General features: G+C 35.8%; 1 protein-coding gene across 1 annotated transcript in view; it reads left to right on the top strand.

The window, feature by feature from the left end:
• The first annotated feature begins 623 nt into the window (after nt 1–623).
• The window catches only part of LOC113237266, a 322,888-nt gene continuing 309,796 nt past the window's right edge, over nt 624–13,715 (top strand). The window contains exons 1-2 of the mRNA XM_026473656.1: nt 624–671; nt 1,483–1,619. Coding sequence (XP_026329441.1) covers nt 624–671; nt 1,483–1,619 — 185 coding nt within the window. The remainder of the gene's footprint in view (nt 672–1,482; nt 1,620–13,715) is intronic.

Genomic DNA, 13,715 nt, shown 5'->3' with positions numbered 1-13,715 from the left:
AAGGGACTGACAACTCCAGTAGTAAATTTAAAATTAACTATATTTTTTTAGTAGACAGTTTTGTACTATATTTTCAAATTGTACTGGACCAGTATACTATGCTGAGCCAATGCAGTGGGAAAAAGTGTTTCTTATAGTAATAATAGTAATAAAAATAATATTATTATTTATTTTCTCACCACAATATAAGAAGTACATTAAGCAAGCGCCTAGACTAGACGTAAGGTCAAAAAAATATTTTGAATTTTCTTAAGAACTTTTTTTTCAAACATATAACGCACACACACATAGCCCCTCACCCAGAATCGTGGGAGCCATGGACACACACATAGACAACCAAAAATTACACCTTACAAAACTTATATACTGCATACAAATATTTTTCTCGGCCCGGGAATTTAGACCAACTTGATAACCGTTCGGCCACGGAGACAGTCTCTAACTAAGGGAGGTGTAATAAAAGTTAGGGTCCTTGATGAGGGCCAGTTATACATAAGTTAATAAGAGCGGCGTCCTAAATAGGGGCCCTTGAAATCGTGTAGTGTAATAAGCGTCAAATGTTAAAATATCATCTACAAAATGTAATCACAAAAAAATAGATTAAACATAACCACCATATAATTATGACACTTTTGAAGTTTAAAAAGAGTTACTGTATATACAATGAAGAAGTAAATTGAGCTTCAAGTACTCTGAAAGTCAGTTATACAGAGCTTTTGAAAAGGCTTTCGGGCCATTGACAGTTTCCTCGCTTAGTTTGCTTGTCTCAGTCTAAGATAAATGAGTTCAGTTTTATAGACAAGACGAGATTGTTTCCTTTAAGTTTTCCAATAGATTGTTTGTGTGATAAATTTTGCATTTAAAGTCTGCATTTTATGGTCATATTGTTTTATTAGCTTTATGAATTCAAAGTTTCTCTTCAATCGTACTTTTTACTCCACCAAGACTTACTTAATAGTTAATACGTAACAGATACAACAATCTAATATAAAATCGAAAATACCTACGCTATAACAGCCTACTAAATCTGACTAATGACGTCTGGCGATCACGACGAGGAAAAAGGGACCTAAACACGCGCTCAGAGTGGTGAAAACTACTATACAAAACAAATTGATTTGATTATTATTATTGAAACAAAGATCGACCAAACGCAGCCAAGAACCACAGTCTGTTGCCTCATCGTAGTTATTGGTAGCCATCGTGATAGTAGCCACGGTGAAAAAACAGATACGAGTTGATCACTCCACTTCAATTAGGGGACATATTTTCATAAAATATAGGTAGTAAAAACACCACGAAATTTAATAAAAAATAAACAAAGATTTGATTTTCATCATCAAATGCTGTACGGTCAACCCTTAAATGTAGTGCAGTGTGTAGTAACGTACATAACGTAACGTACACACTCAACATAGTCTGAAAGCAGAGGAAAATTATTACTGTAGTGTATACTAATGTAGTTGTGTGTGTTGTCCACAGCGTGAGGGAGCAGCGCGCAGCGATGCGGAGCGCGAACGGCGCGCGCGCAGCGACTGGGAAGCGCGGGCGCGCGCCGCAGAAGCCGATGCCGCGCGACTCGCCGGCAAGCTGCATGCTGCGCAGCGCGAGATCGCCAGGTCAGTAAGCTTCCTATTCATTAGCTGCTTTATTGTCCATAATACAACATACTTTCCTATGATATGTTGAACTCGCATAAGGAACAGTGATTTTGGGCGAAAATAAAACAAGATAAGCACATACACGGCGACAAAAGTAAAAAAAACGTAGCGACAAAAGTAAAAAAAATTGTCTCTGTTTCTGTCTGTCTCTGTTTACTACCACTCGCTACTCAATTGTCGCGTATGTATACATCTCATGTCCCTTCTACATAAATAAATGTTCATTAGTTTTTCTGCCTAGAATGTAATTGAAGCGCGGAATGCAAAACCGAAAACCAAAACAGAATTTTTAGTAAATCCATCGACACTGTCAAACAGCACAAACAATAAAACAGAAAAAAGTGTCAACCAAATTGACAAAGTAACAAATAACGAGATTGCGGCGAGTAACGTTATTAATAAAACATTAACAGGCTGTCCAATTTAAAACATTGCCTTTTGCAAACAAATATGGCGATATCGGCACAACTCGAATTGAAAATCGAAATGAATATTAGGTTCGTTAACTGCAAGCGTTAATGGCGTCAGTTTCCAAGCTGTGTTGTCTACCTACACAGCTTAGTTGTTACTGTTACAAAATATCTTCGTACGGTCAACAACACATCAAGTTATACATTTTTGTTCGAATATCGCCTCCAATGTAACGGAACAAGATCCGTCAATATGTAGCTTGATGGTTGCCGTCGTACCAAAGTAACAGTTCTAGTATCCAGTATAATAGTCGATAATATTGTTCTTTAAGTATATTTTCAACTTATTGACAGAACGCGTTAGTACCAATGAGTTCAATTTAGAACTTCAAGTTATTGGCAGACGTGCCATTCTCTGTACCCTACCTACAATAGATTATACATTACTTAAATTTGTCTTAATTCCAGCCTTTTCGATAAACATTCGATATTAATTTAGCGATTGTTAAATTTTGTCATTAGATGAAGAAGAATTGAAGCCGAAATTACTACTACTACTTTTTTATAGATAATTATGATTCTTCACTTTTATACGACTCTATAAAGGATTGTTATTCTTCAGAAAAATTCACGTCGAAGTTCTCGCAATTGCCTACTACTGTTGTACTAGTGTTGTAAGCATTCAGTGATTTCATTTTGTCACCTTAATTCCTATTCGCCTTTTCCCATTCCGTTCATGGCAACACTTGCGTAAATCACTGAACCCATTGCGATTTCAGAATTTATATCAATTTCGAATCGATAACGGACGGTTATAGCTCGATTCAATTTAATGAACCGTTAAAATCGCGAACTACTGTACAATGGGTTTAACAACCCTGTAATGATATTAAGCAATTTGTTCTGCGCTGTCGGGTTTTCAAGTGCTAAGGGTTGCATATAAATTATTTTTACTGCCTATTATTCATTTCTTATTATGATGTTTCTTATACTTGGAGCTTTTGTTAATTCTTGGCAAAACATGATTTTATTGATGTTGGAGATTACTGATTTTGAAATTGATGTTTTGTTTAAGTGTGTACGAATTTTTAACGAATTGTAAAGTGTCATGCAGGTTCGATGTTCGCAAACGTTATAACGTCTGGGCGTTGGCAGTGTTGGCCCATTTCTAATTTCAAAATTAATAACGTTCAATCTTCGAAATTAAAAGCGGTAACGGTGATCCGTCGTGCGATATCGCAACAGTTCGGTAATTAACGAAGTTGAGTTCGGAATTCGAATACGGAGAGTAATCGGGGCGGTGTCATTGGATGGCGATAAGCGTTCACCCGATTGGTCGATGGCCCGTAACTTTGTTCGAAATACGAACTTTGGGATTTACGGCACTGAGACCGTTATGGAATTGACCCAATTTGCTCGGGTTGAATTGAAATTGAATTTTTTCGCTACTGGCTACTTATATAGGATATATGTTTCGTTGTTATTACTGGAGCTTCCATCACATATACAAAATCCGCTAAAATTTTATGACGAATTTTCGTTGTTTTTGAATATTTCTTTCTGGTTTTTCATCTTATTGATGCTGGTTGGAATAATGCGAGCGTTTAGCCGTTGAACCGTGAACTTCCAAATGGATTCAGTGTCAATCACGTTGTGAGAATTTGCGCATCTGGCGTGGGTTGAATTTATGAAGTATAGGCGTACAAATTTAAGTTTGCTGTCTAACGTGGCGCTGACACTGTTAGCATTATGCCTTGTTTGTTTAATAACTCCATTTTTCATTCTTATTTTCTAAGTAATTTTATTTGACGTACGGTAAAAAAAGAAAATACAAATTGATATTTTAAAAAACGTGCCAAGTAGTAGGTACTACAAACCTTAAAGCACCAAACCCTCAATGATATTCTACCTTCGTTATGGTAACGCACACAAACACATTACCAATGCAACAGACAACTAAGCAAAAACGTCAATTAAAAATACTCCAAAACAATATAATACATAAGGCACAAAATTAAATAAGAAAGGAGTGTCAAGAAGGTTGATTAACTGGCCATACCCAATAACTATTACTTATAGAGAAGTACAAGGGAATAGAAAAAGAACAATTCGCACTCTTGATTTAATAAGGCCACATCTGCAATATGACAACTTTTGAGGAGAGAGACTTAAGAGTTACAAGCTCAAATGGCTTTGGTTGATTCCGCATAACAGTGAAAGTGTTGAATTACTTTAGAAAAAATGTGTTGTAAAATTGAGGCTACACACGGTGTTGGAGGCAACACAAACTTACCTCGAAATTTTACAAGGAAACCGCTGAATTCAATAGGCTTTACATATACCTATGTTTTTTTATACAACTGAACTAAATAGAACACGAATACTATACGATGTACAATTTTCAAACGTCTTTAATTTCGTTTGTAAAAAAAATTCGGTAATAAAGCCAGTGTCCCTGTCGTTCGACCCAAGCAAAATTAACCGTATTAGTACGGGTGAAAATTGAATTCGAAATTGAATCCACTATTAAAGATTCTATGAACAATATTAGTCGATAGCTTTTTTATACTGAAATAATTTGTTTCATGAAGTTCGTATAATTTTCATAATTCTCTTGTGTTAAAATAATTGTTCACAATGATCACATATAACTTTACTATCCCGGGGTACGAAATGAAGGATGTAGGATATGAAATGTAAATACCTAAAGATAAGAATAAAAGAAATAGAAACTTTTTAATTCAAGGTTGAACGTTTCGTGCCCAGGTTGCTGGCAAAATTGCTGTTTTGGATGGCTAAGTTTATTATTTTGTGGAAGTAAAAATCTGAGGAACACTGCTACTGCGCCTATCACCTTGAGACATAAGTTGACAACTCCCATGTGCCTGTAATTTCACCAGCACTCTTACCCTTCAAAACTGGAACACAGTGATGCTCACATAACTTCTTGACGGCAGAAATAGGCAAGGTGGGAGTACTTCCCTGGTCGAACTCTTTCACAGGGGAGTTCTGTTGCTATTAAAACTTAGAACGTCTCAATTTAGAAGCAAATGTACTCTATCTTGACTCCTTTAGTTCTGAAATTTGCCATCTACCCAAAAAAGTTGGTAATACACAATTGGAGGGTCGGATAAATGTGGAGAAACAAATTCAATTCGTCAAAGCGTTGTGGGCGAGATAAGCAGATTATTGCGGTCTAAAAAATACTGATACTGTTTAGGTGCGTTTTGTTTTGACAGGTTGTTTTTGCAATGCTAGGAACTGAAAGGTCTTTTTGGGGGAATTAGTCGTGTCTTGTAAACATTATCTACTCCAAAATTACCTTAATGATATTACATCGCGCCGTTAATAATAAAGAGAAACTGAAAAGAGAGCTTTCAAAAATATCACGTAAAATATCTACTTACTTACTAAAATAATTTCCTTTTTTATAAAAAGGAAACCGACCTCAAATGTTCGTGGAATTACGTCTATTTGCCAAGTTGTATTGAAATCGGTTACCGGAATATGCGCGAAACCGGATTCATTCCGTAGTTTTGCCACCTTTAGAGGTGGAATATTTTCCTTAAATTTAAATGGGACCGATAACGAGGTAGGTACCTTCTATCCAACTAAAAGAGAATCTTCAAAATCGGTTCACAAATGCGTAACATACAAAAAATATACAGTCCAATTGAGAACCTCCTTTTTAAAAAAGTCGGTTTAAAATGCGCGGCATTGAGCAATATTATTTTGTGAACATGTAATAACGCGTTTTTTTCATATAATACCAAGTGACGGGACGAACAAGTCGTGCGCCTGGTGGTAAGCGACACGCCTATCTATAACAGTTGCAGTGCCATTCAGAGCTTTAAATCGCAAAGACCTTAGGGGCACTGTCACTGCACCCGTCACTCTGAGACATTAGTTGAGAAGTTTCTCTACATAACAGGAATGCTGTAATTCTCTCTCAGAAATAGGTAAGGTGACAGCACTTACCTGGACGAACTCTTTCAGAAGAAGCATGTACGGTCTACGACCGAAAAAGCGCTCAGTTTACTGACTTCACCCTTTACCTTTACCCCATATTGTTGTAACTTCTTAAATTAAATCATATCACGATTAGCCATCGTGCATTGTACTCATTTCAATCATCAATCTATAAAAACGTACCATTATCAGTAATCAAACAAATAAATCTACTTATCAATTATCAAACTATCATTTTATAAGATTACGGATACACCGTACACTTTTTTTGGTCCTTCGAGCCGGATTTGATGGTTCAAATCCGGCTCGAAGGACCAAAAAGGTGCGACACTTGAATACATCGTACAAAGCTCAAGTACTACTATAGCGTATTAAACGACCAGAAAAACATTAACGTTATTCAACAAATGTCATTTCCAGGTCTAAATCAGTATCTCCTTTATAAACCACAAACTTTTCGATCCCGAAAAGCATACGCAATGCCCATAAACCAAAAACCCCTTTCAAATTCGCCTTATCTGGCCATTGGGAGTCAGATCACGTGCCGTGCGGTAGGCCCGGGTTCGATTCCCGCCCGTGACGGTGAAGGGCGCCTATTTGTATGAAGACAGTGTAGTTCCTACCATCGATTTATTAAAAGTTGCGTGATATGAGTAGAGAGGGGTCACAGTTTGTCTTTTGGGAAATGACTATGGCATTTGATATGCAGTGCATTTTGGGAAATAAATAATAGAAATAACTGAGATATAGCCCTATGTTTATTGGATATTTATGTTTACATAAGTTTCGTATGGATTAAGGTCCTTGTCCATCAGCTACGACAATACGTCTGTTATAAGCTACAGTGCTATTAACGAGAGTTTGGAATTGCATATCTACGGCTTTCTAGAATAGTGGCCTATCTCAAAATCAACAAATTCATCGGGAAGGTGGTTTAGAAACAACTGACGCATATGTAACGTTCAAAGACGTCGAAACATACATTGGCCTATGCTGTCATTTGTTTATTTTAACCAATGAAAAGCTCGATGTGTTTTCTAACATACTTAAAAAAAGAATAGGTTCTCAATTCGATTATATGTTTGTTTGTATGTATGTTACGCGATAACTCCGGCGTTTGTGAACCGATTTTGATGATTCTTTTTTGTTTGCAAGAGGGTATCTGAGTAGTGGCCCCATTTGAATTTGAAGAAAATGTTCCATCTCTAACGGTGGAAAACTAGGGGATGAATGAACCTAGATGGATGACTTTTGAAGTCGGTTTTTTTAATACTCTGCACGGAATGCATTTGTGTTATGTAATATGAACTATTTTGGTTTGAGCCACTATTCTTGAATAGCAGCGATATGTAGTTGTGTACCGTTCGCATAATAACCACAAATAAAAAAAAATCTTTTATGTCATGACAATAATCAGGTATTATTTTCATTTGAAAACCTAATTTTTTCACGAAACTTGTTATTTATGTCAATCGATCGTGTTTATTGTGCTCTCAAAGAGAGGAGGAGGCGGGTGCGCCATAGCACATGATGTATGCAGTTTCGACTTCTGTCTACCATAGTCAAAAAGTCAAAAAATAATTTATATACATAGATAAAATAAATCTACACTTGAAAATTTATTTGTTTTAAGCTACTTCTCATTCACTATGCTGACTGCCCTGAAAAGAACGAGCAAGAAACTCTAGGGATTGCTCCTTTCAAATTAACTTAAATAGGATGGAATGGACATGAATCATATTTGTGTGGAATCTAGGAACCATGTCGTCTTTCCATACATCTTTATCTAACACGCAGTATTCACTTTTATAATACGATTTTTCAATTAAAATACTTGTAATGTAAATTTTAAACTTAGGAAATGATAATATTAATATATGCTCCGGACTCCTAATGTAAAAACATATACAGTTCCTCACAAATGCAAAATCACATATACAACCATAAATTCTTCTGTAAACACAGAAACACCACTACATGTTATGCAACTTCGAGCTCTCGCTAATATCACTATACTACAGTTTCAAATTTTTTTGGGCTTTAGAATAAACTCTTTTTAAAAAGATCTCTTTTGCAACAAATATTACAGATCGCCTTTTGTTTTTTTTTATTATTTTATTTTCTACAATACAGATTTAATCACCATGTAACTTTCATTGTTTCAAGTTAATCAACTTGAAACAACTTACAAAATATTTGAATTTCTAGCCCTGCGTTCTATTTTAGTGCCTTTCGTTTGGTTTCGTCTTCTTTGAAGTGTTAAATTACTTCGAGATTACGTTAAAGGAAAAAATAACAAGGGGTTTAGTACTTAGTGTCGGTTTTCAAATAAAACAGATAATTATTTGGTGTTGTATAAAATAGAGGGGAGACGTCATTATGGTGAGGTGTTGGGTTGCTATGACGTGTCAATTCTAAGGCCTCGTCATTTGAAGTGTTTTTTCTGCGTTCGTATTCTTGATGTCTTTGTGGTTCCGTCATGTCAGACGAGCTCTATGACTCAGCGGTGTGGATGCTACATGAGGATGTTGAGGATTTGAATCCCGGTAGAAACAATGTAGGAAACGAACCATTCCCAATTTATTGGAGTTTAAGTAGCAGAAGATTCCTAATTTGAGACAAGTCTACTGGTGTGATATCGCATTATTATGTCCGGTTTTTTACTGGACTTTGACCTACACAGTTTAAATACTCTTTATTCCATTTAGTAACAAATACACAACAAAAAAAAACCAAAGGATAGACACCACGCAGCTTTATTCCTAGACAGCAATCTCTTCTAGGCAATGTCTAAGAAACAAAATCAAGATGATGAAATAGTTCTTGTAGCGGAAATGTGAGCATACTGTGAACCGGTTTTGGTTGTTGAAGGCTAAGGGTCTAAAGCATAGGTTCCCAAAGTTTTTAGCTCACCGCCCACTTAGGCAAGATAAAGAATATTATATATTATTACTATTTATTATTATTATTTATATATTATTTAGTAACAGTAGAGCTTGTGAAAGAGTTCGTCCTGGGAAGTACTGCCACCTTACCTATTTCTGCGACCAAGCCAATGTCAGCATTATGGTTTTGAAGGGTAAGGGTGCTGGTGAAATTACAGGCACATGCGACTTGTCAACGTATGTTTCAGGGTGGACAGTCTTATTGTAAGAGGCTTATAGGCCATATTAAGTTAGAGTATAACGAAAGACGCGACGTAGTGCACATACAAGGATACAAGGAACGCCAGATCCATTCAAATAGGTTTTACTTAACGATATTCATAAAACACATTTTACTATTATACAAAAAAGTATAAAAGACAATCAACTCCGTTCCACGTCGCAGTATTGAATTCCATCACTTCACAGTATGAAATAGGGAGTGTCAGATATCTTATTATTTTTAAAGGGCTTTGGAGGGCGGGCGACAAATAAACCTATTGGACTAGAGCTGGTTAAATATTTTTTATTTGACTAATAATTATTTGAGGAAAGAAAAATCTGTATTTTGATGTTTTCCGTTGATTAAAAACACTGGTTTTCTTGTCTGGGCATTATAGTGTTTTTTTTATTTTTTATCTTACCAAGTGACAGGACGACTTGAGCCTGGTAGTAAGTGACATGCCTGTCCATAGCAGTTCCAGTGCCTCGCAAAGACCTGAGGGGCACTCCCACTACGCCCTTCGCCCTGAGACATAAGTTGACAAGTCCGTCATATGCTTGCAATTTCACCAGCACCCTTACCCTTCAAAACTGGAATGCAGTAATGCTCACGTTACTGATTGGCGGCGGAAATAGGTGAGGTGGCAGTACTGCTAAAATTAGTAATCGTTGTATATTGTTTTGTCTTTGAAAGGCTATGCTTTAAAGTGATTGACCATTGCGTAAGTACAATAGAGTAAACAAAGAACGAGTACACCATCACTCGGGTATATAAAATTCTATCCTAACCATGAACTTCGATCGCGATTCCGACCTAATCCGAGCTATTTATGGGCCTCTCCCCCGGTCGTAAACTTATAAATAATAAACGGAGCTAAAACTCGGAAGAATGCGACGCTTTTCTTCGATGTAACAGCCAGGTTTTTAATAGAAAGTGGAAGACGAAAGCTTTGAATAACTAGTTGTGCTTTCTTGGTTTACGATGATAGCGGGTTTAGGTAATCCAACACACTTATCGATTAGAGCCGATCAGAAAAATCATCATACATTAAGACGAGATATTTAACGTGAGCCTAGATTTTAGAGGGTAAGGTGTGGGGGTCGCCTTTCGCGTCCGACAATTCGCGTTCCGAAAATTAATATGAATAAAATAAGAACAGCGATGAAAATTTGACAAAGATCGACATCAAAAAGCGTTCGATAGCGACAGATGAAGCAGCGCGGCGGCGGCGTATCGTCAAACCGATATTTTAAAACTTGTTTTCAAGATTTCATATGATCGGATAAAGTACTTTCTATAGTGTAACGAATTAGCACGTTCTTTAGACAATTTTTAACCGACTTCAAAAAAGGAGGAGGTTCTCAATTCGACTGTATGTTCTTTTTTTTTGTTTTTTTTTTTTTGTATGTATGTTACGCGATAACTCCGGTATTTGTGAACCGATTTTCATGATTCTTTTTTTGTTGGAAAGGGGATATTTCCATAGTGGTCCCATTTCATTTTGAAGAAAATCATCCACCTCAAAGGATGGCTGTTCACGCATGAAGATTCATTTTTATAAATGGCGCCTAACTTTAATTTAGGAGCAATTACTTTTAGCAATTATTTAGTTGATTTTGCTATTTCTCCAATTCAAGGCGTTTTTCTCTCGATATACTTTGAGTAGTGTCGTAGTGAGAACCTATTTTTATTATCTCCAGTATCAAGTCCTGTATAGTGGCGAACTAGGGGATATTTCAATGAAACTTAGCAAATAGACGTAATTCCACGTACTTTTGAGGTCGGTTTTTTTAATACTCTGTACTGAGATTATCTTATTTGTAGCGTCTAGTTTTTGTAAGAACTTCATGAATAGTTAATACCTAAACCATTTCACCTAGACCTTACAGCATATGAGAGGAATGGTTTTGCTCTCATCCTCCGGAAAAAGACATCAGAGTGTGGGACAGCCTTGGGGCTATCAGCGTCCTACAAATATTTAAAAAAAATGTAGCTGGTAGGATTACCTCTCCTATGTGGAAATGTTTCGTGAGGAAGATGTTTTGAAAAATGTCTACTAACACTAATTTATAAACACTTTTCCTACTATTACTAACAAATCATGGAACACGTTGTCTGAAATATTTTATAATTATTAATATTAGACAAAGGTTGTTGATGACTTTACATTAATGATCTATAAAGGGTCCGAAAAGTTGGTTTGTTTGAAAAAAACAAATATACGCGATGAGTAAGAATCACGAAAACCTAAGTACTCAATATCTTAAATATTGATTCTAGTTATTTATTAAATTAACCTCAATTATAACTTGTTACGTGATACGGTTTGTTTACAATCTAAATGCATTTTTAAATATTCAACTAATGTGACTTTATTCTAAAATCTTCGCATCTATAATAAAAATTATATAACTTACATTGTTTTTGAATTTTTAAGTTAACAGCACGCATTACACTTTCATAATAGAAGAATATATATTATGTAATAGATACTTACATATAATAGACATATCTCTTCCTATGGTAAACGAAACTGTTCTGAAAGGAACTAGATAAACATTCATATCAGTGATACCAACATAAATCACAACAGCACGAGTCAGCAAACGAACAAACGTGAGGCGATACCCAGCATAGCGATTTCGATTAGAACTTATGAATATTGATAGCCTACGTGCGGCGATTGCACCCGGTTGTTACTTGATACTTAATCGATTCGTTTGATGCTAAACGTTTGTAATAGATACCTAACAATTCGTTCGAATGGTCACACTTTAAAGGCATACAATCTATCAAAATACTTTGTTTAAAATTATACCCTTATGTCTTTTAAATAGCCTTGGCATTTGCCATTTAAATTAGTGACAGTTTGTAAGCCTAACCTGAGGCTAAACCTATATACTCTACATAACCATAGCTACAATTAAGATGTTTTTTTTAATAACACCTAGCGACGAAACGAACGAGTCGTACGCCCGGTGGCAAGAGACACGTTTATCCATCTTGCCACTGCGCACGTCACTGTGAGACATAAGTTGGCAAGTCCCATGTGTCTGCAATTTCACCAGCACCCTTACCCTTCCGAACCGGAACGATGCTCAAATTACTGCTTGGCAGCAGAAATAGGTAAGATGGCAGCAGTTCCCTGGACGAACTCTTTCACAAGGAGCTCTACTGCTACTAAGCATATGTTGTAAAATAAAAAATAATGATTGTACGCAAATGAAGATAATTATATAATCTGTTTTTGACATTTGTATAAAGGAAACGACACTCTTTTGCAGTGTCTTTTTTTTCCCATTCGAGACTTTTAATATAAAAGAAAGGCAGTCGAATAAATGTATTTTATAAGATTGTTTCTATTAATAATATAAAAACAGAAGAGTAGAAAGAACACAGAACTGGAAAGATAGCACTGTACATGCTAGACTATAAGGTCATCTCTAGATAGCGCCAGGATAACTTCGAAACAAACCTAGCATCTGTTCGCCTAACACAAAAACTGCAACCACTCTAAAACATCGATACATGTATCGATATCTCAAATCGATTCGCGATTAACCCTTATGAATATTGATGACCCTACGCGGTCGCACGTGGCACTTGCGTGTTACTCGATGCCGATTCTACCCGTACCACAATCGATTATACACGATTTTATCGACGAAATACGATTACGCGTGTATCTGATCGTGTTATATGTGAAACTAAATCGTAAAATGTATGATTTAACTTACAGTGTCATGCTTTCATTGAAAAGTTTATTAACAATTCGCTGCCTATATCGGCGGTGTTTTGTAGAAATAGCGGAAGCGGGGAACATGTTTTGGATTTTAACGACACTTTTAAAATATTTACATGCTGCTCTAAAAATCAATTTTGGTTTTAATATTAGTTTAAGTTTTAAAATTGAATTTAAAACAGGGCGTAAATATTTTAAAACAGTCATGACAAAGTAAAAACTGCTCACAGAAAAAAAATCGAAATGGCGTTTGCTTCTTCAACGTAGTATTATTGCTTCTTCTTTTGACGTAAGATAATTGTATATTTCTTATAAAAAACTGACTTCAAAAATTTGTAAAATTACATCTTTTACCTAGTTTTATTAAAATTGCTTAACGGAAAGTAGGTGAAAGCCAATCTGATTAATCCCCTAATTTGCCACCCTTAGAAAATGGTTAAGTTAGTTAACTAGGAAGAAAACATAGCGATGAAACAAGTCGTAGGACTTTCACAAATGTAAGCAATTTCACATCGAAGTTATACGGTCGTGCTGCAGCCACAGCATTCTGAACATAATTTTAAGCCTACTCCAACAATAACCATAAAGATAGTAATGATTTACAATTATGATTACCATCATGTGCGTCTTACGTAGAACACTACGACTTTCACCTTTATCTCTTTAGGTTTAAGAACGGTATATTTAAACTAATAATGTTATGAAGTTAACTAAATCAATGTTATGACGAACATGTGCTCTGTAGTTAATTTTTAAGTAGAATATTATCTATAAAGTTTCGTTAAT

The sequence above is a fragment of the Hyposmocoma kahamanoa genome, unplaced genomic scaffold, assembly GCF_003589595.1.
Source record: "Hyposmocoma kahamanoa isolate Upper Pololo Valley unplaced genomic scaffold, ASM358959v1 93, whole genome shotgun sequence".
NCBI lineage: Eukaryota > Metazoa > Arthropoda > Insecta > Lepidoptera > Cosmopterigidae > Hyposmocoma > Hyposmocoma kahamanoa.
Note: the sequence above shows the minus strand (reverse complement) of the source record. Positions and strands in the feature narration are given on the sequence as shown.